The sequence below is a fragment of the Macrobrachium nipponense genome, chromosome 44 (genome assembly GCF_015104395.2).
Source record: "Macrobrachium nipponense isolate FS-2020 chromosome 44, ASM1510439v2, whole genome shotgun sequence".
Lineage (NCBI taxonomy): Eukaryota > Metazoa > Arthropoda > Malacostraca > Decapoda > Palaemonidae > Macrobrachium > Macrobrachium nipponense.
Window position 1 is genome coordinate 35,610,305 of NC_087221.1, and position 26,488 is coordinate 35,636,792.

Here is a 26,488-nt window from a genome sequence, read left to right on the forward strand (position 1 = left end):
TACAGGTTGAGTCTTTTGTTGATAGGTAATGCTAGGACAATAGCGAGTTAAGAAAATCATGTTCGGAATGGCGCAAACGATTAGGAGAATGTTTATAAATACACTGTAAATAACAACAACTAATTTACGTTAACAAAAATGAAAGCCTTGAAATGCCTCTCATGATATATTGATCAGGTAGCAGTAGTAGTAGTAGTGTGCGGTCACCTATTATGGTCCCTTTATCTCCAGTTGGTATTAACATTAACAACATTAAAGAACGCATGCTAAGCAAATGCGGTGTTGATATGAACATTCTATCGCTTCCTGGGATGCTATGAAAGAAATAGTACGACAACATGGACGTTTTTTAACCTGAAGCAGCAGGCAGCATTTGTTTTCTTCAGTAGTTTGCAAATGGCGCAAGACTTGTTTATGAGGGAGTACGCTCACACTCAGACCTGATATAACCTTCAAGAGGAGATTCCGCTTTGTTTGCAAGTGTGACAACGATAGACACGAACACGTACGTTGCTTTAGACGTGCAGATAACTCGTGTTAGTCCTTCTTAGAGCCTTGAGAAGGGCGGTTTTCAGGGGCAGAAGTCTAGTCGCCTGTCTTCGCCTGGCGATTGTTGACCTCGGAGGGAATTTCGTAGCAGCCGATGTCTACTGCTACCTTTTGCCATTTAGCGGCCTATGTTTACGGGTTACCGCTGATTTTCCCTTCGGGTTCGTAACGTTCGTGTCGCGTGTCGTACTTGCAGCCCTTGCCACGAATTTTAAAGCCGGCAATTGACGGGAGATCGCCCCTATAAAATCCCCTCAGGAGGAGGAGTAGGAGGAGTTCGCATTGATTCCTCAGGTTCCTCACAACAAACGTTAATTAATTAAACATGAGTTCGCGTACAATGGCACTTGTTGTCGTCGTCACGTTTCGCCTGTTGTCAGTGTCGACTGGTTTCGAGCAACGTTCAGACGCCCCTAATAGTAGACGCCCTTCCCTTCACGTCTTGTCACGACCCTAGAATCGACACGTCAGGAGGTCAGCCTTTATGTGACTAGGATATTCCCAGGCTTCCCTTTCGATTTAATACCGGTGCCAGGCCGTCGTACCCTTGCCCTAGGTCATTTTAACATAAGGGTATCCTACTTACCAGTATTTTAAGGACCAGAATTTTTAGTATAATTTTTAAGAGGATACCAGGCCTAGTCACGCTCCTGTTGCTGACAATAGGCGACCCTCTTGTCCTAAAAGTTTCTGTACAGAGGTTAGCTAGTGTTAAGTTGACATACTACTATATATAGACTACTACCTATAGGGCAGCTCAGCGGTGTGGTCCTAAACTATTTTTATAATAATAATATCCTGTATGTTATCCTTAGTCTCCCGTATGATTAAGTTTTGATTGAATTCATATTAATCCTACAGTTTAAGGATCCAGGTTTGGTAATTCTACAATTGAATGGTTCAAATTCACTGCATTATGTAATGTCAAGATCATCACAAATTTATCAATTAGGTATTCAATCATGGAAAACTATGAAAAAATTTGCAAAAATTAGTAATTTATCTGCTTACAGAAGCAGAGATTATAAAAAATTAAAGGGGGACTTTAATAACGAAAAACGTGTCGTTGGGAATACGGACCCATGGAACTTTGAGAAAATCGTCAATCTCGCTTCTTTAAGCAGATAAAACTACTACTATTTTATGGGGTGGGGAGGCGGGCCAAATATGCTACTGCAAAATGTTTCTGGTGTCATATCTGTCGAAAGAAGTAATTGAAAACAGGAAAGAGAACTTAAACACACAAAAAGAGAGCAGTGGATTTGCACTTCTAAACCATAAGATTACCCATATTAGAATAGGCCTATGTTGAATTCAAGGTTAATAGGCTGCCCATACCATATTAGCCAACTGTATGTAGGCATAGCTTGTAACCCATAAGTGGGTTAGTGCTGTCAATGCACCTCTTGTGTTACCAAAGGGTACTTGCTGTGTCCCTTCGCCCCCTGGGATGCTTCCTTACTATCTTTTTGACCAGCCTCTTTAACTAGGCTTTGATGTTTCTTCACGATTCATTTTGTGGATATCTTTATCACACTATTCCACCACTCCAACTCCCATTTTTTGGTAATTCTAAGGAAGAGCTCTACATGGGAATATGAATTGTTTATTGACAATTTTTGCAATTTTTTACAATATTGATAATGGTGTCTATGATACAGTACAGGTGAAATAAATTGACTTATATTTGAAGATGAGAAATTTAACATTTTCAAAATATTTTTACTCTTATATCCCCAAGAGGTTGGTACGAAACATGTCAATAGTAAAAAATACTTGGAATGACTGAAAATGTGACTTGGATTAGTGGAATAGCATGATAGGCCTAAAGATATCCAGAAAATGATCCATGTTACTAGAATAACAAGGTGGACGTGCAAGATCTTAATTTTGATCATGTTAACAGGATGTCTGTACCTTCCTCCAAGTATAAGTCTATCCTATTGTTAAGACCGAAGGTTTGTTCGCGTATGGACAGATGACAAATTTTCTAAGAAAATTTGTATTTTTCATAGCTACAAATCTGAGGTCTTAATGTTGCACTGCCCACCTCTAGCTGCCCAACTGTCTTGCTAAAAGACATCCTGATTTGGGCATGACTGAACATTCTGGCATGGGTGTGTGGTCCTTGACCACTTTTCACCTGATATATGCACGCATTGCCAGAGCTCACAAGATTCCTTGCTTTCATCTGCAATTTAACCGGATTCAGCTAGGCGCTAGAAATTATCCTAGTGTTAAGACCTAAGGTTTGTAGCTATGAAAAATACAAATTGTCTTGGAAAATTTGTCATTTTAGCTTTGTAGAGTTTCCTTTTCATTTTTCAGTAATTTTGTAATTGACTGCATTTATTCTTACTCCTCAGATTTGGATGATGTGAGCTGAAGATGGGTGAAACACTACGAGCAGAGGAAGTTATTGAAATGGAGAAACAAATGAGTAATGAACTTCAAAAATCAAAACTCAAGAATGGGGAAGCACCTCTTCTTGACCCCACAACACATCGAAAATTGATGCGACTCTTCTCCAGGAATACAAATGTGAACTTGTGTTTGCCTGTTGTCAAGTTGCACAGACTTGACACTAAAGATCTGAAAGATTGTGAGCTTCTCAATAAAGATTGTGCAGATTATCTGTGCAAAGAATTAACAAGGTTGAAACGAAATGCTAGAAAGAGGGCAAAGAGAAAATTTATCAGAGCGGCTAAAGAAGGTAAAGTTTTCATCAAACAAGAATGTGAAAAAGTGCAAGTTCCTGTTTTTGAAAATTTGACCAATGGTATAAAAGACAGCAGTGTTGCTGGGCCATCTCGGAAATCAGATGTCGCAGTGCCCAGTCATAGTCAGGATGAAGGCATAGGAAGTCCATTGAAGAGACCAAAGTCAGAGGGGAAAATCAAGAAGAAATTGAAAAAGGAGAAGCTCCCTCTGGGTGAAAACTCCGACCCAAGTAAGTGTATTCAGTGTCATACATTTCTTACCTCGTATACGCATGAGTTGTCAGATTCCACAGATGCTTTGCTTTTACAATCTTTGATTGTTTTAACCGGCTTCCAGCTGGTGCAAGAAGATTGTCCTATTGTTAAGACTGAAGGTTTGTTATCTGTGAAAAATACAAATTGATGAGAAATTTGTCATTTGAACGTTGCAACCATATATTTCGAGCACTTCCTTCTGTGCCCCTGTTCATTGGTAAAATAGGATAGATGGTGTCTTACAAGGTATATTTACAAAGCATGTGTAGGTGTGGTAGTAACTCTGTTGGTATGCAGGGAGTGCTCAAACAATATGGTTGCAACATTCAAAAGTGTTTTATGGGCCTTTTATCTCAAATAGTGTTTTATGGTCATTTTATCTTTATATTATACATACTGTTGTATTACAGTAAAAGACATTCATTTTTTTTAATATACAGACTCTCCATGTTGCTGGCTATTTTGACAAATGGGTAACAAATTTTCAGACATTTGAATTAAAATGTTAGTTGGATCTTGCAGATACATTGCCATTTGTGTATAAAAAAAATATGGCAGAATCTTCAATATTATCTGTTCATCTAGCCACTAAACAATCCAAAAAAGGATCGAGCAATATGACTTGGTGGTATGTTGAGCTACTATATAATGTCAGCTGAGATGTGTGTGATTAACCTCCTCTTTACCGAGAAGCTTAAAAAACTTAAACATTGCATTCACTGCCAAACCGATATTGTCAGTAATGAAATAAGTATAAAGTAAATGGGTCTTACCTGGCTAGTATGATTATTCTTCTTCATGTAGGAACTTTTTACTGAAGAGTATCCAGATAGGAAGACATAAGAGAAACACAGAAAAACAAAATAACAAATGGTTTTATATACTACTTGCTTAGAAGATTTTTTACATTTTCATGCTTTTGTATCTAAAAAAACACAAACATTGGTTCTTGGTTACATCATTTTTCACTTATCATTGTAATAAACAAAAAAACAAACATTGTGTCTTGGTTACATTTTTTTTTCACTTATTGTATTAAACAAAAAAACAAACATTGGGTCTTGGTTACATCTTTTTTTCACTTATCATTGTAATAAACAAAAAAAACAAACATTGGTTCTTGGTTACATCTTTTTTTCACTTATCATTGTAATAAACAGAGCTTACAATATTTTCCATGATTACTGCCATAAAAGTGCAAAGCGAAATGACGTACCCCAAGTCCCTAACTTCCCTTTCAAGAGTTGCTACACTTGATACTACCATGAGTGAGTGTTGCCATGTAACTTTTTCATCTATTTCAGAGAGATTACACTTTTTTCCAAATGCTAAAGTTTATCTAAATATATGTATGTGTGTGCATGTATGTTTACACAGTTAAATCCAAATGTCTGAATCTAGATAGCCAGCAATAATGTTTATTTTGCTTCATCGTATGCCTTGCAGTGCCTACCACCTTCCCGAGCACATCAAATACTATTTGTTTTGTGCCAAACTGAATCATAAGAGGTCTTGAGTTGAAAAGAGGAAGGTTGGGCATTTTGATTTATGTGCGAACCACCTTCATGTACCCATAGTCGTGAGTGGTGGTACTCTGTGTACCCCCCAAACAAACTGTCAGTAACTTAATGCTGGTTGTAACTTTATGCTTTATAAATTTAAGTCCTAAGCTTATATATAGAATGTGCAGCTTAGAAAAAAATGGTAATTTTGTATTAAGATTTTTTTTATTCCTATGTGTATCATTAATGTCATTTTATTTTTCAGGCCCTCAAGGATCCAGTGTCTTAAAGGAACCTCATAAGCTGGGCTCATGGGAAGAAAAGTACCTCCCAAGCCTTTTGGGACCAAGGGCACCTCTCCCACCTGCTCCATTGCTTAATTTGCCAAAACTAGAACCACCTAGCCCCATGGGAATTCCCAGACCATTTCTACCATTTGATGGCTCCCTTGCATCAGGACCACCACCACTAAAACCTATCCACTCTGCAGTGAGGCCTAACCCACCATTGGGTATAATTCCTGGCCTCCCTGGCCCCCCTCCTTTGCTTGTTGGTAGCAAAGCATCTGTGCCACTGGGAGGATACCATCCACCTACACAGCACGCAGTGTCTCTTCCAAACAATTATGCTGCACAAATCAGAAATACTCCTTCAGATATTTTGCCTCCTGCTCCAGACTTGAAAATGAAGTCTGAAAAAAGGACAAAGCCGCCACCTATGATTACATATCCTCCATTAGCTTCAAAGATTCCACATTCAGGCATAATGGATGGATGGAAGCCGGTTACCCCGTTATTAGGGAAGACTACTCAGGCATCCTCCCAGAAGACTTCAGAATCTTTGTCTAATGCATCCTATCATTTAGGATCAACAAGCACACAAAGCTGTCAGTTACCAGTAAATCAGTCTGTCTGTACAAATTCTTTTTCAACCACCACAGGAGTCTCAAGTTCAGATAAATTGTCTGCTTCCCAAGCTCCAAGTACAAGTGATGTGTCCAGTAATGTCAAGAATTTGAAACCAGATGGAGTTATCAATCAACCTTCAGTTGACTTGAAAGACACATGGAACTCGAGTACTTTGAAAGATAGATTTATGGAGAGTATAGCCCATGGCCCAGGTGTGTTGCCCCTTATGCCACAGCAAGAACATATGGTACAATATACCACTGTCTCTAAAAGACCTCCCGTCACTTCCCATACTTCCTCTTCTGTATCCTCTATACCTTTTAAAGATAATTCCCCTTTAGTGGCAGACTCTTCACCACAGGATTCTTTGATACCTTCCTCTAAAACTGCCTCTAGTTCGCCTCGGATTATGGTACCAGAACACTCTTCTGTCGAGTCTCGTTCAAAATCATCAGTAGTTCCCACTTTTCCTGGTACACCTTTGATAGTTCCATCACATTCAAGTGTAGTGAAGCCTGTACCAAGCAACTCTTCTACAAATAATGTCGAGATACCAACCTCTGTCTCTCAGGTGTCCAGCCCCTTTGTACCTGCTACTTCACATCAAGACTTTTCTGTTTACTCACCTCAAGAAGTAGCAAAGCCAGAAAACTATGGGTGCCAGAGTCTTTCCACTACAAAATCTCAGCTTTATTATTTACTTCTACCATCATCTATGCCAACAATTGTATCCACAGTTCCAGTCCCAGATTGTTCCCGAGATAATGTAGTAGAAAAAGCACAAGCATCGAGTGAGCCATCTCTTGGTGATAGCGTTAAAAAGAGTCCTTCCTTCAAAAAACGTTCCGTAGGAGTTGTATCATCTTCCATTTTGCCTCGTCTTGATAGTGGGATCTCAAGAGGTGACAAACAAAAGTTTCTTAAGTCTTCAGAGCCTGTTGAAACTTCAGATAATGCTGAGAAGTTTGATGAAAGGAGTATACCACCAGCCTCACTTCACACATTGACTTCAGTAATAATGACAGCCAGTTCTTCATCTCCACTTGTTACTGAGTCTGAAATGCCTCCAGTTGTCAATGAATCACAAGTGTCAACACCAACCAAACGGAACTACAGGCTTCTTGGTTTTGTGGTAAGAATTATTTTACAGTACATAGTTATCTCTTCACATTAGTTTTCAGCATGGAAACTTGGTGACAGTTTGAGGGTGTGCCAACCCTGGTAAGTAATGAAGTCCTACACTATATAGTACACAAAACAACTTAATTAATTAGCTTATAATGTAACAATTTCATACAAGTAAATTAATATCCTATTTTCATACAATCAACTTACCTGTCAGATATATACTTAGCTAAGACTCCGTTGTCCCCGACAGAAATTCAAATTTCGCGCCACTCGCTACAGGTAGGTCAGGTGATCTACCGCCCTGCCCTGGGTGGCAGGACTAGGAACCATTCCCGTTTTCTATCATATTTTCTCTGTCGCCGGTGGTATCAACATTGTTGTTACTACCTCCTGACTAGGATTCGTTTTTCAAGGCAATTGATCTTCTTTCATCGGACTTTTTGGTGACGTACCTGGATCGTTGTTTTGGCATTCGCTACTGTGGACTGGATTTGGACTTGCTTTTGATTTTTCTACAGAATGTCTGATTCAAGTGTTAGTGTGAGAGTTTGTGTGAATGTAGGCTGCAAGGTGAGGATACGGAAGGCTTCAGTTGATCCTCACACTGTATGCCGTAAATGTAGAGGGTTTGAATGTTCTTTGACTAACACCTGTCATGAGTGTGAAAGGTTGAGTGCTGAGGAATGGAAGGCTCTAACTTCTTACTTGAAGAAGTTAGAGAGGGATAGAATTAGAAGGGCTGCATCTAAGGGTGTGGGTAGTACAAGGCCTATTGAGCCTTTTCCTGATCCTAACTCCTCTGTAAATTATGCATTTGATTCTCCCTCTTTATCAGGGCCCTCACAGGCTTTGCATTCAGATTCGGCTTCTGAGATCACGGATCTGAAGGCTACACTTCAAAGGATGAAATCCAAAATGGCTGCCCTGAAAGGTAAGGATAGTGAAAGTGACGTGTTAAGTGAAGTGAGTGCCCCCAGTGTTGTGGAGGGGGCGTCTGACCGTCTCTGCGACGCTCCCAGGCCTAGACCTCTTCCAAGCTCTCAAGCCCAGAGGAGAAGGAAAGTCGAAAGCCTTACGGAGGTTGTGGAGAATCCCCACCGGTCAGGCATCCCTTCAGCAGGCTCTGTAGCGCAACAGACTGCTCAGGACCGCTTTAGGAAAAGCGTCCTCCGAGAGTGTTTCTCGTCGTCCGGTTCTCCTTCACCTAAACGAGGGTGGAAGGATTCGGACCTTTCCAGGCCCCTGAAAAGGCACTGGAAAGAGCCTTTGTTTGACTCGAGCCCCGAGCTCTTCTCGGATGAAGCTCCCTCCTAGATCAAGAAGGCGAAGGTGGTTTTGACGTCTCCCTGTTCCGACAGAGCGGGTCAAACTCCTTCGAGGTCTCCCTCTCCTCCTGTTGAAGAGGATGCTGGAGAGGCTTCTAAGAGGATCCTTTTAGCTGTTCAAGAGCAGTTAGCCTCGTTGGTCGGAGTCCTTTCGAAAGATCCTCCTCGTAAGAAGGACGTTAGACTTCCTGTCAAGAAGTCTCGTCCTCTTTCTCCTGCCAGGCGCGAGGCGCCAGCCAGACATGAGGCGTCAACCAGGCGTGAGATGCCTTCCGAGCCAGCCAGGCGCGAGGAACCGTAGGCGGAGGAAACAGCCAGGCGCGAGGAACCAAGCCAGTTGCGAGGAGCGTCCAGCCAGGCCGCGAGAACCAGCCAGGCCGCGAGGAACCAGCCCAGGCCGAGGAGCCAGCCAAGCGCGAGACGCCAGCCAGGCGTGAGGAGCCAGCCAGGCGTGAGGAACCAGCCAGGCGCGAGGAGCCAGCCAGGCGCGAGGCAGCCAGCACGAGGTGCCAGCCAGGCGCGAGACGCCAGCCAGGCGTTAGACGCCAGCTTTGTTACAGAGGGGCTCTGTACATACTCTTAGTCCCTCTCCGGTTAGGAGTTTGTCTCCCGCAGAGAGAGATGTTTGGAAAGACCCCCCAGACTTTAAGGCGGATTCTCCTTCTGATCCTTTTGTTGACGAGGATTCAGAAGACGAGGCTCGTGGTAGAGAAGGACTTTCAAACTACAAGGTTTTGACAGCTCTTCTTCTTCAGGAATATGGAGATTCCTTAACTCCTGCCGCTCCTCCTTCTCCGCGCGCTCTCTTTTCAAGCTCCAAGACGCCAAAGTCTTCGTCTTTTCTGAAAATGAGACCGACTATCTCTATGAAGAGAGCTCTCCAGTCTTAGGATAACTGGATGAGACAAAGAAGGATCTGGGCAGAACTATCTTCTGTATGCCCCCTGCTAGACTTACAGGCAAAAGGGGTATTTGGTACCAGACAGGGGAGAATAGGGGACACTCTCTCCCGGCTTCTGAGGAAGTTGACTTTTCTAGTCTGGTAGACGCATCAAGAAGGCATGGCCTGAACTCGGCTCGTGTGACTTGGGGTCTTTCTGAGCTTGATCATCTCCTCAAGGGACTCTTCCATGTATTGGAAGTATTCAATTTCCTGGATTGGTCCCTTGACTCGGAGGGCCTCGATCCTGAAGTTCTCCTCTGTATCTTGTCATGCATAGACAAGGCGGTACAGGATGGCTCAGGGGAAGTCTCCTCTCTCTTTGGAACAGGACTCTTGAAGAAGAGGGCTGTTTTCAGTGCCTTTCTTACCAAGTCTGTTTCTCACTCACAAAGAGCAGCCTTGATGTTTGCACCCATGTCTGACTTTTTGTTCCCTTCTCAGTTGGTGAAGGACATTTCCCGTTCACTAACTGAGAAGGCGACCCAGGATCTTCTCCTTCAGTCTTCCAGAAAGAAGAGACCTGTGGTAGTGGGGGAGAAGAAAGGGGCGAGTACGTCTCTTCAGCCCTTTCGAGGAGGCCCTCCCTCCAGAGCTCCCTCAAAAAGGAAAGCGCCTGAGAGGAGAGGTAGATCTTCCTTCCATCCCTTTAAAAGGGGAAAGTGATGTAAGGAACCTCCAAACACCAGTAGGTGCCAGGCTCCTCGGATTTGCGGATGCCTGGGCACTCATCGGTGCAGACGCTTGGTCGATGTCTGTGATAAAGAAGGGATATTGCATCCCCTTCCAGGACAGTCCTCCCCTAACTTCAACTCCGCGGGAACTGTCCGCCAAATACAAGGACCCTGTTCTGAGAGATACTCTTCGGCTAATGGTGGATCAGATGTGGGACAAGAGAGCGATAGAACTAGTGCTGGATCAAAACTCCCCAGGGTTTTACAATCGCCTTTTCCTGGTTGCAAAGGCCTCGGGGGGCTGGAGACCAGTTCTAGACGTCAGCGCTCTGAACAAATTTGTTCAGAAAGAGAAGTTCTTCATGGAAACTTCTGCGTCAGTCCTTGCGGTTCTTCGCCAAGGGGATTGGATGGTTTCCCTGGATCTCCAAGATGCCTATTTTCACGTCCCGATTCATCCTTCGTCAAAGAAGTACCTCCGTTTCATGACGGGGGGAAGGATCTACCAGTTCAGGGCCTTGTGTTTCGGCCTGTCCACTGCTCCTCAGGTCTTGACAAGCCTGATGAAAAATGTGGCGAGATGGCTTCACCTGAAGGGTGTCAAAATATCTGTATCTAGACGACTGGCTCATCAGAGCCAGATCAGAGAGACAGTGTTTGGAGGACCTTGCTTTGACCCTAAACCTGATCAAATCGTTGGGATTACTCGTAAACCTTGAGAAGTCGCAGCTGATCCCCAGCCAGAACTTGGTCTATCTGGGGATTCAGATGGATTCTCGGGGTTTTCAAGTATTTCCTTCTCAAGAAAGACTCATGAGAGGCTTAGAGAAAGTCTCTCTCTTCTTAGGGAAAGAACGTACTTCGGCGAGGGAATGGTTGAGCCTTCTAGGGACCCTTTCCTTGCTCGAACAGTTCTTTCCTCTAGGAAGACTTCATCTTCGTCCTCTTCAGTTCTTCCTCGAGATCGTGGAACTGGAAGAAAGGACTTCTCTCGGACAGTTTTCCCATTCCAGTGGAGATGAGACAACACTTGGAATGGTGGTTGCCCCCATTAAAGGAGAACAAGGGAATTTCCCTGGAGATTCGGAACCCAAGCCTTGTATTGTTTTCCGACGCGTTGGTAAAAAGGTTGGGGAGCAACCTTAGGACGAGAGAAGTGTCAGGCACCTGGAGTGCAGTTCAGGTGTCCTGGCACATAAATTGCAAAGAACTTTTAGCCGTACACCTGGCTCTAAAGAACTTTGAACCTTTAGTGACAAACAATGTAGTCCAAGTAAACGCAGACAACACCACCGCCCTTGCCTACATTTGGAAGCAAGGAGGGACACACTCGTTTTTCCTGTACGAGCTCGCAAGAGATCTACTACTTTGGGCCTCCCAAAGGAACATCTCCCTCCTGACGAGGTTTGTTAAGGGAGTAAGGAACGTGAGGGCAGTCAGGCTGAGCAGGAGCAGCCAGGTCCTTCACACAGAATGGACCCTCCACTCAGAAGTTTGTCAGAGTGTCTGGTCTCTATGGGGGACTCCTCATGTGGACCTGTTTGCCACATTCCTCTCCAGCTCAGTGGTAGAAGACCCCAGAGTTTAGCAGTCGACGCCTTCCTTCTAGACTGGTCCCATGTAGACGTCTACGCATTTCCCCCATTCAATATTCGGGGCAAGCTGCTGAGGAAGTTTGTGGCTTCAAAGGGGACGAAAATGACCCTTATAGCCCCCTTTTTGGCCGGCACAAGTATTGGTTCACAGAGGTAGTGGAGTGGACAGTAGACTTCCCCAGATCCCTGCCAAGAAGGATGGATCTTCTCACTTCAAGAGGTATCATCAAAACCTCCCCACTCTCGCTCTGACTGCCTTTCGACTATCGAAAGACTTGTCAGAGCGAGAGGTTTTTCCACTATGCGAGTCTATCAATCTAAGTGGGAGGTTTTTAGAAGATGGTGTAAGTCGAAGAAGTTGTCCTCCTCCAGTACCTCTGTGACCGAAATCGCTGATTTCTTGCTGTTCCTTAGAGAGGACTCACATCTTTCTGTATCTACCATAAAGGGATACAGGAGTATGCTTTCGGCCGTCTTCAGAAATAGAGGCCTAGAGCTTGCAGATAATAAGGATCTACACGATCTTATAAGATCCTTTGAGACTTCAAAAGTCTAAGGATCCAGCTTCTCCTAGCTGGAACCTCGATGTAGTCCTGAAGTTCCTGTCCTCTGATAGGTTCGAACCTCCTCATCTGGCCTCGTTTCGAGATTTAACAAGAAAATGTTTGTTTCTTTTGTCACTAGCGACAGCCAAAAGAGTTAGTGAGCTGCACGCACTAGAGGATAAAGTGGGGTTCAAAAGAGACTCGGCCATCTGTTCGTTCAAAGCACTCTTTCTGGCAAAGAACGAAAATCCTTCGAATCCCTGGCCCAAGAACTTTGAAGTTAAAGCCTTATCGAGTCTCGTCGGTAGGGAAGCTGAAAGGTCTCTTTGCCCTGTAAGAGCGCTAAAATTCTACCTACAGAGGAAGAAGCAGATGGGAGGTTCTAGGCAGGGTCTTTGGTGCTCGGTTAAAGATCCTACAAGACCTATGTCTTTGTAAGGAACGTCATTACAGACGCGCACAAGACCTGTACTGATGACTCGTTTAGACTCTTGAGAGTGAGAGCTCATGAGGTTAGAGCAGTAGCGACGTCTCTCTCTTTTCACAAAAATATGTCGCTAAAGAATATCTTGGAAGCGACATATGGGAGGTGCAACTCTGTGTTTGCATCTCACTACTTGAAAGACGTTCGTGTGACCTACGAGAAATGTTTTTCTCTGGGTCCTTTCGTGTCTGCGGATACAATCCTGGGTATGGGAGCTAGCAACGATCCTTAATTTTGTGCGTACCTTCTATTAGATATGTTCTAGACTTTCTGCTGGCAAAAGTGTTAGACGTCGCACAGGCAGCCGTTCACTATTGTTCAGCAAGGAACTCTTGTGATATCTTCTTAGAAGAGTATTTTATTTTTAAAATTTATGTATGTGTGTGTACTGTGTTATTCGAGTTCTGGTTGTTGTGAAGAGTTGGGGGATAACTCTTAACAATCTTTAGTACTAACATGGTGGTTAGGATCAGGTGATCGGGATCGGTTGTGTGCTCCTTCATAAGGTGTGTTGTCATATAAGTTGATTAGCACCCATTGACAAATGCCATTTAGGCTCTGCCGAGTAAGCGGATAGGACCCCATCGGCAGACCCACAAGAACTCTTGGCCATAGATCAAATATTTCGCTAAAGGCTCTTGAGGTGATGCAGACTACTGGGCAGCAGCCATGAAGTCTACCACCTATCAGGTAGGAACCAAGGTCTATAAATACCTACAACATATGTTGTTTACCTGTCTATTCCAGTAATTAGCTGTCTCTTACCCTCCACCAAAGGGTGCCAATCAGCTAAGTATATATCTGACAGGTAAGTTGATTGTATGAAAATTATATTATGATACAATAAAGTTTCATACAATGAACTTACCTGTCAGATATATACTTAGCTAAGACTCCGTCGTCCCCGACAGAAATTCAAATTTCGCGCCACTCGCTACCGGTAGGTCAGGTGATCTACCTGCCTGCCCTGGGCGGCAGGACTAGGAACCATCCCCGTTTTCTATCATATTTTCTCTGTCGCCGGTGGTATCAACATTGTTGTTACTACCTCCTGACTGGAATTCGCTTTTCAAGACTTTTTGATCATCTATATTGGATTTCTTGGGGACGTACTGGATCGTTGTTTTGGCATTCGCTACTGTGGACTGGATTTGGACTTGCTTTTGATTTTTCTAATAGAATGTCTGATTCAAGTGTTAGTGTGAGAGTGTGTGTGAATGTAGGCTGCAAGGTGAGGATACCGAAGGCTTCGGTTGATCCTCACACTGTATGTCGTAAATGTAGGGGGTTTGACTGTTCTTTGGCTAACACCTGTATTAAGTGTGAAAAGTTGAATGCTAATGAATGGAAGACTCTAACTTCTTACTTGAAGAAGTTAGAGAGGGATAGAATTAGACGGGCTGCACAAAAGAGTGTGAGTACAAGGCCTATTGAGCCTTTTTCTGAGTCTAACTCTCCTTTTATTAATGAATATGATTCTCCCTATGTATCTGAATCCTCACAGGCTTTGCATTCGGATTCGGCTTCGGAAATCGCCAATCTGAAGGCTACTCTTCGTAAAATGAAGACAAAGATGGCGGCCATGCAAGGTAAGGCTAGTGATTGTGAATTACTAAGTGAAGTGAGTGTTCCCAGTGTTGTGGAGGGGGCGTCTGACCGTCCCTGCGATGCTCCCAGGCCTAGACCTCTTCCAAACTCACATACCCAGAGGAGTAGGAAAGTCGAAAGTCGTACGGAGGTTGTGGGGAATCCCCAACGGTCAGGCGTCCCTTCAGCAGGTTCTGTTTCGTTACAGTCTGCTCAGGACCGCTCTAATAGAAGCGTCCTACGAGATTGTTTCTCGTCGTCCGGTTCTCCTTCACCTAAACGAGGGTGGAAGGACTCGGATCTTTCTAGGCCACTGAAAAGGCATTGGAAAGAGCGCTGGCGTTCGAACTCGAGCCCGGAACGCTTCTCGGAGGAAGCTCCTTCTTCTATCAAGAAGGCTAAGCTGGTTTCGACGCCTCCTCGAACAGTATTTGAGGATCGCACTCCTTCGAGTTCTCCTGCTTCTTCTATTGAAGAGGACGCCGGTGTGGCTTCCAAGAGGATATTGCTTGCAGTACAAGAGCAGATAGCCTCTTTGGTTGGAGTTCTTTCGAGGGATCCCCCTCGCAAGAAGGACGCTAGACTTCCTATTAAGAAGTCTCTTCTTCTTTCACCGGCCAGACGTGAAGCGTCCTCCAGACATGGGACGTCTTCCAGGCGCGAAGAGTCGTGCAAGCGTCAGGAGCTATCCGAGCGAGTTGCTCTAGATAAGGATACGCTCAGGCGTGAGGCGCCAGCCAGGCGCGAGGCGCCAGCCAGGCGCGAGGCGCCAGTTAGGCGCGAGGATTCAGCCAAGCGCGAGGCGCCAGCCAGGCGCGAGGATTCAGCCAAGCGCGAGACGCCAGCCAGGCGTGAGGAGTCAGCTTTGCGTGAGGGCGCCAGACAAGCGCGAGGCGTCAGCCAGGCGCGAGATGCCAGCCAGGCAACAAGCTCCAGCCAAGCGAGAAGCGCCAGCCAAGCGCGAGGCGCCAGCCAAGCGCGAGGCGCCAGCCAAGCGCGAGGCGCCAGACAAGCGAGAGGCGCCAGACAAGCGCGAGGCGCCAGCCAAGCGCGAGGAGCTTTCCAGCGTGAGAAGTCAAACAGACGCGAGACTTCTTTTAGACTTGAGAGAGAGTCTGTTCACTCTATGAGTCCCTTTCCTAGTAGGAGCTTGTCACCAGTAGAGAGAGAACGGGATGAAGATCCTCTCGTTTTTCAGGCCGATTCTCCACAAGCTGTAGAAGGAGATTCGGAAGAAGAGGGTGACGGTAGAGAAGGAGTCTCTAACTATAAAGTTCTGACTGACCTTCTTTTTTGCAGGAATACGGAGATTCTTTTAACTCCTGCGGCTCCTCCTTCGCCTCGATCACTGTTTTCGAGTGCGGTTGTACCTAAGTCTTCGTCGGTCTTGAAGATAGACCTACATCTCTATAAGAGATCGCTTCAGTCTTTAGACAAATGGATGTTGTCAAAGAAGGATCTGGGGCAGAACCACCTTCTGTATGCCTCCAGCCATACTTTCTCGGCAAGAGAGGTTTCTGGTACCGAACTGGGGAGAACATGGGCCTTTCTCTCCCAGCGGCAGCCGAAATAAGCGGACTTTTCAACCTTGGTTGATTCGTCACGGAGACACACTTTGAATGGAGCTCGTGTGTCTTGGGCGAATTTCCGGAGACGGATCATCTCCTCAAGGGCCTCTTCCATATTTTGGAAGTGTTTAATTTCCTAGACTGGTCCCTTTTGGGGTGATGTCTAAGAAGGCTCATGACTCGGAAGGTCTAGACCCCGAAGTCATTCTGAGTATTCTTTCTTGTATTGACAAGGCAGTACAAGACGGATCGGGAGAAATCTCCTCTCTTTTCGGAGCGGTACTCCTTAAGAAGAGGAGTATTTTTAGTTCCTTCCTAACCAAGGCGGTTTTCTCCCTCACAGAGAGCAGCCCTGGTTTTCGCTCCCATGTCTGACTTCCTGTTTCCTTCTCAGTAGTGAAGGACATTTCTCAATCACTGACTGAGAAGGCGACACAGGATCTTCTCCTGCAAACTGCAAGGAAGAAGAGACCACTTGTTTCGGTTGACAAGAAGGACCGACTTCTACGGTTCAGCCCTTTCGAGGAGGCCCTCTCTCCAGAGCTCCCTCTAAGAGAAGAGGTCCTGAGAGGAGAGGTAAGGCTTCTTCCCGTCCCTTTAAAGGAAAGGGAATGAGACAGACAATCCAAACACCAGTGGGTGCCAGGCTTCTCGAATTTGCAGACGCTTGGTCACTCATAAACTCGGACGCCTCTTCGATGTCCATAATCAGGAAGGGATATCTTATCCCCTTCCAAGACAGTCCTCCCCTAACGACTATTCCGCGGGAACTGTCAGCCAGATACAGGGGACCCTGTACTGAGGGATACTCTTCGTCTGATGGTGAATCAAATGTGGGACAAAAGAGCTATAGAATTAGTTCTAGAGCAAAACTCTCCGGGGTTTTACAATCGGCTTTTCCTGGTTGCGAAAGCCTCGGGGGGCTGGAGACCAGTACTAGATGTCAGCGCTCTGAACAAGTTCGTTCTAAGGAGAAGTTCTCTATGGAGACTTCGGCCTCAGTCCTGGCGGCTTTGCGTCAAGGAGATTGGATGGTGTCGCTGGATCTCCAGGACGCCTATTTTCCATGTCCCGATTCACCCTTCGTCGAAGAAGTACCTCCGTTTCATGACGGGGGGAAGGATCTTCAGTTCAGGGCCTTGTGTTTCGGCCTGTCCACAGCTCCTCAGGTCTTCACAAACCTGATGAAGAATGTGGCGAGGTTTCTTCACCTCAAAGGCGTCAACATCTCTCTATATCTGGACGATTGGCTCATCAGGGCCAGAACAGAGAGACAGTGTTGGAGGACCTTTCTTTGACCCTAGACCTGATAAAGGCGTTGGGACTACTCGTGAACCTCGAGAAGTCACAGCTGATTCCCAGACAGAACTTGGTCTATCTGGGGATTCAGATGGATTCTCGGGGTTTTCGAGTATTTCCTTCGCAAGAGAGAATCGTGAGAGGCTTGGAAAGTCTCTCTCTTCTTAGGGAAAGAACGGACTTCGGCGAGGGAATGGTTAAGCCTTCTAGGCACCCTTTCCTCGCTTGAACAGTTCTTTCCTCTAGGAAGACTGCATCTTCGTCCTCTTCAGTTTTTTCCTAAGGGAGATCTTGGAACTGGAAGACGGACTTCTCTCTCCGACAGTTTTCTCCCTTCCAATGGAGATGAAACCACACCTGCAATGGTGGTTGTCCCCTCTAAAAAGAGAACAAGGGAATTTCTCTGGAAGTTCCGAACCCAAGCCGAGTGTTGTATTCAGACGCATCGGAGAAGGGTTGGGGAGCAACACTAGGACCGAGAGAAGTGTCAGGCACCTGGAAGGCAGCACAGGTGTCCTGGCACATAAATTGCAAAGAACTTCTAGCAGTTCACTTGGCGCTAAAGTTCTTCGAACCCTTGGTGACGAACAGTGTGGTCCAAGTGAATGTGGACAACACTACAGCCCTGTCCTACATTCGGAAGCAAGGAGGAACGCACTCCGTGTCTCTATACGAGATAGCAAGAGATCTGCTAATTTGGGCCTCACAGAGAAACATCTCCCTCCTGACAAGATTTGTTCAGGGTACGAGAAACGTCAGGGCGGACAGACTGAGCAGGAGAAGCCAGGTCCTTCACACAGAATGGACTCTTCATTCAGAGGTGTGTCAGAGTCTTTGGGATCTTTGGGGCACTCCTCACGTAGATCTGTTCGCCACATTCCTTTCCAAAAGGCTGGAAGTCTTTTGTTCAGTGGTGGAAGACCCAAGAGCTCTCGTGGTCGACGCCTTCCTGCTAGACTGGTCTCATGTGGACGTGTACGCTTTCCCCCTTTCAAAATCCTGGGACAAGTGTTGAGAAAGTTCGTAGCGTCCAACGGGACAAGGATGACCCTGATAGCCCCGTTTTGGCCAGCACAAGATTGGTTTGCAGAGGTCTGGAGTGGAGCAGTAGACTTCCCAAGATCCCTTCCAAAAAGGATGGATCTTCTCAGACAGCCACACTTCGAGAGGTTTCATCAAAACCTCCCCGCTCTCGCGCTGACTGCTTTCGACTATCGAAAGACTTGTCAGAGCGAGGGGTTTTTCTCGCGAAGCTGCAAGCGCTATCGCTAGAGCCCGCAGAGCTTCCACTAGACGAGTCTATCAGTCGAAGTGGGAGGTATTCAGAAGGTGGTGTAAGTCTAAGAAGTTGTCCTCCTCCAGTACCTCTATAACCGAAATCGCTGATTTCCTTTTGTTCTTGAGAGAGGTCTCTCATTTGTCTGTATCGACGATCAAAGGATACAGGAGCATGCTTTCGGCAGTCTTCAGAAACAGAGGCCTAGAGATTGCTGAGAATAAAGATCTGCACGACTTGATTTAGATCGTTTGAAACGACAAAATCTAAGGAACTAACTCCTCCCAGCTGGAACCTGGATGTAGTTCTCAAGTTCCTTTCGTCTGACAGATTTGAGCCTCCCCATGTAGCTTCGTTCAGGGATATAACAAGGAAATGCTTGTTTCTCCTATCTTTGGCGACAGCCAAAAGAGTTGGGGAACTTCATGCCCTGGAAGATGAAGTCGGCTTTAACAAAGACTCGGCCTTCTGCTCGTTTAGAACTCTTTTTCTAGCGAAAAATGAAAATCCATCGAATCCCTGGCCCAAGAGATTCGAGATCAAAGGCTTATCGAGTCTAGTAGGGAGAGAAACAGAGAGGTCTCTTTGCCCGGTAAGAGCCTTGAAGTTCTACTTACAAAGAAAGAAACAAATGGGAGGCTCTAGACAAAGTCTTTGGTGTTCGATTAAGGACCCCACAAGAATCATGTCTAAGAACGCATTAGCTTTCTTCATTAGGAGCGTCATTACAGATGCTCACAAGTTCTGTCCTGACGACTCTTTTCCGCTTTTAAGAGTAAAAGCCCATGAAGTTAGAGCAGTGGCGACGTCTCTCTCTTTTCAGAAGAATATGTCGTTAAAGAAAATCATTGATACGACATATTGGAGGTGCAATTCGGTAATTTGCATCTCACTATCTTAAAGACGTTCGCACAGGCAGCCGTTCCACTATTGTTCAGCAAGGAACCTCTTGTGGATATCTTTTCTTAGAACAGTATTTTTATTTTGAAAATTTATGTATGTGTGTGTACTGTGTTATTCGAGTTCTGGTTGTTGTGAAGAGTTGGGGGATAACTCTTAACAATCTTTAGTACTAACATGGTGGTTAGGATCAGGTGGTCGGGATTGGTTATGCTCCTTCACAAGGTGTGTTGTCATAGAAGTGGTCCAGTACCCATTGACAAAGTCCTTTTAGGCTCTGCCGAGTAAGCGGTTCATATACCCATCGACAGACCCACAAGAACTCTAGCCATAGATCTAATATCCTCGCTAAAGTCTTGAGGTGATGCAGACTACCGGGCTACAGCCACGAAGTCTACCACCTATCAGGTAGGAACCAAGGTTTTTTCTTTATACCTACAACATATGTTGTTTACCTGTCTATTCCAGTAATTAGCTGTCTCTTACCCTCCACCAAAGGGTGCCAATCAGCTAAGTATATATCTGACAGGTAAGTTGATTGTATGAAAATTATATTGTTATGATACAATAAAGTTTCATACATACTTACCTGGCAGATATTTAAATTGATGACCCCAGCCTCCCCGCAGGAGACAGGGTGAAGAGAGAAAATATGATAGAAAACGGGAATGTTCCTAGTCTGTTGGGCCACCCAGGGCAGGGCGGTAGATCACCTGACCTACCTGTAGCGAGTGGCGCGAAATTTGAATTTCTGTCGGGGACGATGGAGTCTTGGCTAAGTATATATCTGCCAGGTAAGTATGTATGAAACTTTATTGTATCATAACAATATCATTTTAATTGGTATTTTGCAATTTTCCTTCAATCTGAAATATTAATTACCATTCAGTTTCAGAACAATATCTGAAATTAATTTATTCTAAAAATGAATGCAATACAGAATCAGGTATGCTTACAAGAAGATACCCATATGTACATGTACACCTGTGCATATATATATAGAATGAAAAAGTTATAGAATGCTACTTTATATAGTAAAGGACAGTACTGTACTGTATTATCAAACTTCACCTAACAACATTGTTCCTAACAATATTGTATTGGATAGTTTAGCTACTTTATTTATGAGGTATCCTCCCAGAGACATTACTTGTACATGTGCAAACAGAAGTTAAAAAAAATTGTGAAATTTAGGATTGTGTTACTACTGTCATTGCTTGTGATTTACAGATATCCATCTATGTTGTCTTTAATTTTTCATAAGAGTAAGGGGGTCAGTATACTCATATTTAGCGCCTCAGCGGCGTGGTTGGTATGGTATCAGCGTCCCACCTCGGTGGTCGCAGGTTCGAATCTCAGCCATTCGATTGAGGAGTGAGAGATGTGTATTTCTGGTGATAGAAGTTCACTCTCGACGTGGTTCAGAAGTCGTGTAAAGCCGTTAGTCCCGTTGCTGAATAACCACTGGTTCCATGCAACGTAAAAGCACCATACAAACAATCAAAACAAATCAGTATACTCATAAGTTGGTGCCAATATATTATGTATGTATCAAGCTGTTGGTCATTATTTTTTGGTAGACTATTTAATCCTAACGCCATGTATTTTGGAAGAACATTAATTATGCGGCATCCTGTTTGAAAAAGACCAGAATGCTGTGATATGGATAAAATCTGAAAATTCACTTTATTGGATCATGGTCAGGACAGCTTCACAAAATTGCATTTGAATCATAAAAATATCAATCTGATATCTATTCTTCACAGACTGATGAAGAACTGGAAGCCTTTATTGCTGGTTGGCTGAAGGAAAACTACGAATTGTGCCTAGGAGCTGATGTAGAACAGTATAAAGTTCAAGGACATTTCAACATGTACTTGCGTGCAAAAGGGCGGAAACACAATCAACCACCACCTATCCTGAATTGTTTGAAGTAAGTGTCCTGTTTGTGATAGATTTTCTTTCTCATTGTGCCTGTTTTCATATATGTAGTGCATGTAGGTGTTTTTGGATTGAAACAATTGGTACAGTCTGAAAATGTCAGGGACATCTCCCATAAGCCTTTGGACACAAGGACCTGTGTTGGCTGCTCAACACATGTAGCAACTCAATGTGCATTAGACAGTGAAGTGTATTGTCTAAGGCACAAAATCAAGAGAATCTCTCTCTCTCTCTCTCTCTCTCTCTCTCTCTCTCTCTCTCTCCTCTTCTCATCTCTCTCTATCTCTCGCTCTCCGTCATCTCTCTCTCTCTCTCTCTCTCTCTCTCTCGTCTCCTTTCTCTCTCTCTCTCTCTCTCTCTCTCTCTCGGAAGTTTCTAGTCACCCTTTTCCTGTTCATGTATGTGACTATGAAGCTTGCATTTCATGATTGGTGAAAGAAAAAAAATGATAAATTTTCCCTACCTTCCAAGATCAAGGTTAATCTTCTTGCCCTCTTCCTTGGTCCCTTAAGTATATAATTTGAAGCCCCCTGCCATTGTTACAGCAGGTACTCAGCATTGCCAATATTGGCTAAATTCTACTTATATATTATGTAATACATACATACTATTACAGCAAATCATGGTTTACCAGTCGAGAGGGATCTAGGTCAGATCTCAGCCCTTATGGTTGAGGGACACTTTTGGAAGTTTGTGTTGCTGAGGTACCCATCTTATGCCTTATTTATTTTGGAATTATTTTCCCATGCAAAATCATTATGATTGTGATTGGTCTGTTGTTTCTCCATCTCGTTGCTGTGAGAGATTGGATTTTTAACTTCTAGGTCTACTGGATTTTTAACTTCTAGGTCTAATCTCCTCTTTTATGGCTTTTCTGCTGCATTGACCTCCCTCCTAAATTGCATTACAGGTTATTTTGTGTGTTGTGGACTTGTAAGAACAAACTATTTTTATGATAAAAAATTTTTCTGCAAACCCCTTAAAACTTCTAGTGCTTTTATCTCATCAAGCTCTCTGAATTGGAGGTTGACATGGAGGAATTAAACCTTCCTTCCCTTCTTGGCCATTGGATCATGAGTTGGGCATGTGCAGTGGGTCTTGTCTCCCCACAAGATCTTTCAGGTTGCTGTGAATGGAAGGAGCCATTCTAATAGATGAAGCCTCGTTTTGTGGTTAATGGATTGCAGAAGATTGTTTTTAAAATATTTTTATTTTTGTGTTTTGTAGTTAGTAGCCAAGTCTCCATGAGCTCCCCACCCCTACAGTTAACTACTGCTGTCATCTGTTACTTTGTTGACAAGTAGTAACTGAGTTGACAGATGTATTAGGGGTTTTCTGTTCTCTGTGGTAATCTTACCCATGAGCTCAACCATCAGGTAATCCCAGTTAGACTTTTAAATTTGATAATGGTCTGTTATCTAAGACTGGCAAAAAAAAAATAATTTGTCAAGCAACAGTTAGTATGTAAAAAACCATGGAAATTACCATAGATTTATTTTTCTTGCGCAGTGTTTGCCTTGTTTGCTTATACTAAAGTTTATCCATAATTAGGAAAGTATTTGGTGAAGCAGTCACTACCCGCCGACATAGAGCAGTAGAAGGGCAACAGAGATGGCATTATTGTCATATCCGACTTCGTGAAAACGTCAAGATGCCTTACGTAAAACCTCCCAAATCTAGAGTCAGGAAGCGAAGTAGAGGGAATTCCACTTCAGCCATCAATGAAGTAAGCACAATCAGTCTGAGTTTAGCTTTAGAAAGGTTTCACAAAGTGTTTCAAATGAGTTCATTATATTTATTTTTACTTCTATTTTTGTTTTACTGAAACTTATGATTTCAGTGGACAGTTTTGTTAATAGTTGCCATAATTTTCAGGTACCTGACAGAAAAGTAACAGAGGAAAATGAGGAATTTAGCCAAGGCCTGTCAGGTTATGATGACTCCACAGTTAGAGTTACTAGCTCTCTAGCAGTTCTGGCCCATTTGATAAATACAACTAAACTGCCTGATGGTAGATTGGTATTAAATAACATGTTTAAAGAGAGTGGTTCATCGGTAAAAGTAGAGGCTCCTGTGTGCAATTCAGAATCAACTAATCAACAAGTAGAGACATCCACTATTTGTGACCAGGTTGAGAAACCTTCAAGTTCTGTTGAACTTGAAAGACCATCTAGTTCTACCCATGTTGAAATGGCTTCAAGTTCTACCCATGCTGAGTCACCTTCAAGTTCTTCCCAAGATGAGAGTCCCTCAAGTTCTGCCCAAGTTGAAAATCCTTCAGATTCAGCTGCAACAGAGGCACCTTCGGCTTCTGCCCATGCAGAGGCTGAAGCAGGTTGTACTGTAGTTGAGACACCTTTAAGCATGGTGCATGAAGAGGCCTCAAATTCACCCCAAGCAGAAGCATCCTCGAGTTTAGCCCAAGCAGAAGCATCCTCCAGTTCAGCTCAAGTAGAGGCATCTTCAAGTTCAGGGGAGATGCCTCCCATTCCTGATAATTCAGAGGCACCCTTAGCTGAGTTACCTGCAAGTTCTGGTGGCCCTTTAGTGGCTTTATCAGATTCAGATCATATAATTGGTCAATCTGAGGCTTCCAATTCAGAGTCAAACACAACTTCAAATCATCTGACTGAGTGGATACAAGCTAAGATAGCTAGCGGGAAAAAAGGTATGGTTTTATGCATTGTTATTTCAAGAATCTTGCTGTTAATCTTGCAATGAGTACTTGTGGTTTGTTATTAAATTTTTCTAACGTAGAATGTCCCCTCCTGTATATGTTCTCCGTTACTAGAACTTGCTTAGTACCCAAGTGGTTTGGAGCAAAATTTTTATAGAAACTAGAAATCCAGAATCAGAAAAAGATTGTCATTAGTTCATGTTGCCCTACAAAATACTGTAGTAAGATTTGTAATGGAGCGATTCCTTGTTTTACAATCTCTTGATTGTTTTCCACCGGTCTCCAGCTGGCACAAGAAGATTATCCTATTGTTAAGACCTCAGGTTTGTTAGCTATGAAAAATACAAATTGATTAAAAACTATTCTATTATTATTTTTGGAAAGTAGACCATATTTTAAACTACTACTGTTGAAAATAATAGCTGATTCAGTTGCATTAATTTTATACAGGACTTTCTCAAGTCTCCTTATTGTTGATTTTTCAGTATTGCTTAGACTGGCAAGCAATGTGCCAATGGAGGACTTGTCAAAAATGGTGGATTCAAGGGACAACTACTATTATTCTGCATAGAAGTACATCAATCTTGTTTCTCTCTCTCTCTCTCTCTCTCTCTCTCTCTCTCTCCTCTCTCTCTCTCTCTCTCTCTTCTTCCTTCTTATTTTCTTGCAACGTTTCGACTTGGGCTCTGCTGGTCATCTCCCAAGTGAAGGTTGAAGTTGGACTGATGCTGTTAGGAGTCCTGCAGTAATTTATACCAGTGGTGCCAGCGGGGTGCAACGGGATGTTGATTTTTTATTGGCTGCCAGGATTGTCTGCCATTGGCTGCTTACTCGCTGCCTCGACAGTTTCCAAAGTTGGTGTCTCTGGCATAGCCTTGATGCACCCCCCACTGGTATAAAATGCTGCAGGACTCCTAATAGGGGAGAGAGAGAGAGAGAGAGATTTTTTTATGCAAAAAATAATTGTCCCTTGAATCGTTTCTGACGTGTCCTCCATTGGTACATTGCTTGCCAGGCTAAGCAGTGCTGAAAAATCAACAAGACGACGACTTGAGAAGAAGGTCTTTATAAAATGAACACAGCTGAATCGGCCATTATTTTCAACATTTATTTTTTTTTGTTGAATACAGTCTTTAGGTAAATGATGCACCTTTTTAGGCAAGCTATCTTAAGATTGTGCTTTTTTTTCCCTAAAACTGCATCATGCATATTCTAGACTTTGTCAGGCTCTGTTTTCAGTCTAAACCAGTTCCATCTCCAACCACTTTTTTCATTATAAAATCCATTAGAAGGACTAATAGCATACTCCATCAAAGTTAAGTTTACATTTATTTCATTCAAAAGTGATTTTATTTATATATTTAAAAGGGATTCCAGTTTTTATGAAAGACATTCTGTAATATCTGTGGACACGGTTGATCTGTGGAGACTGTCAGATGGCTTCTAATGAGAGGGGGATATGGAGATTTTTTCTTTTTATACTTGAAACAACGTAAAAAAATTTAAGTGAAAGAAATGTATTAAAACCATAAGAAATCAGATGAAATTAAGTCATTGGTAAGGGATTTAAACTTTATGGACACCAAATAAAACTAATGTGATCTTTTAGAAATTTGGCCATACTAATGGATTCTGACCAGCTAAAGATCAGCTGGTAAAAAAGGATAAAAGTAATGGTTTTTAATAATGGAAGACTTATTTTGATGGAAGTTTGAGAGTTTTGAAAACTTTACATTTACTTTGCTTATTGGTGATTACTTTTGATCTGTACTTTTGCAATATGGATTTGTTCATACGCGAACAAACCTTCGATCTTAACAATAGGATAATGAAAGCAAGGAATCTTGTGAGATCTGGCAACGGGTGCTTATATTGGGTTTAGGATGTCTTGTACCTTCCTCCAAGTATAAGTCTTACCCAAGTTTTCTAAGACAGTTTGTATTTTTCATAGCTACAAACCTGAGGTCTTAACATTATACTGCCCACATCTAGCCGCCCCTCTGTCTGCTAAGACATCCTGAGTTGGGAAAGACCGATGCGGTGGCGTAGGTGCGTGGTCCTTGACCACTCTTTACCTGATATACGCACGCATTGCCAGATCTCACAAGATTCCTTGCTTTCATCTGCGATTTAACCGGATCCAGCAAGGCACTAGAAATTATCCTATTGTTAAGACCTCAGGTTTGTAGCTATGAAAAATACAAATTATCTTAGAAAATTTGTCATGTTATGGTGTTCATATACAGTGTATATTAAATTTCTAGATATAAATGTGATTCAGTTTTTTAAGTTTCTTTATTTATTCTTTATTGATTTAAAGATTTTTTCTAATTTTTCAGTTCATGTAGCAACCTTGGTTGTTTGTTTGAAGAAGCTTCGACACTGCCAGGTGACTAATCTTTTCATGAAGAGACATCGCATTAACATGAGGAGTGGCTTGAGAGTCCGTCAGAGTCTGAGAACCTGGGATATCAGAAGTAAGTTATGAATTATTGATTCACTGTGCTGGTTTGTGCTGTTAATAGTGTTCGTGATTCCCCTTTGAAATGTTGAATCTTTTGACTGTAATGTAAGTGTTATGGAATTTTCAAGGTAAATGTTCAAACTTAAGTTGC

The 26,488-nt window shown here is 43.4% G+C and overlaps 1 protein-coding gene across 1 annotated transcript in view; it reads left to right on the forward strand.

The window, feature by feature from the left end:
• The first annotated feature begins 204 nt into the window (after positions 1 to 204).
• Positions 205 to 26,488, forward strand: part of LOC135204184 (uncharacterized) — a 43,275-nt gene continuing 16,991 nt past the window's right edge. Inside the window, exons 1-7 of the mRNA XM_064234249.1 lie at positions 205 to 505; positions 2,916 to 3,499; positions 5,292 to 7,066; positions 21,022 to 21,188; positions 22,748 to 22,922; positions 23,072 to 23,864; positions 26,213 to 26,350. Coding sequence (XP_064090319.1) covers positions 2,938 to 3,499; positions 5,292 to 7,066; positions 21,022 to 21,188; positions 22,748 to 22,922; positions 23,072 to 23,864; positions 26,213 to 26,350 — 3,610 coding nt within the window. The 5' untranslated portion in view covers positions 205 to 505; positions 2,916 to 2,937. The remainder of the gene's footprint in view (positions 506 to 2,915; positions 3,500 to 5,291; positions 7,067 to 21,021; positions 21,189 to 22,747; positions 22,923 to 23,071; positions 23,865 to 26,212; positions 26,351 to 26,488) is intronic.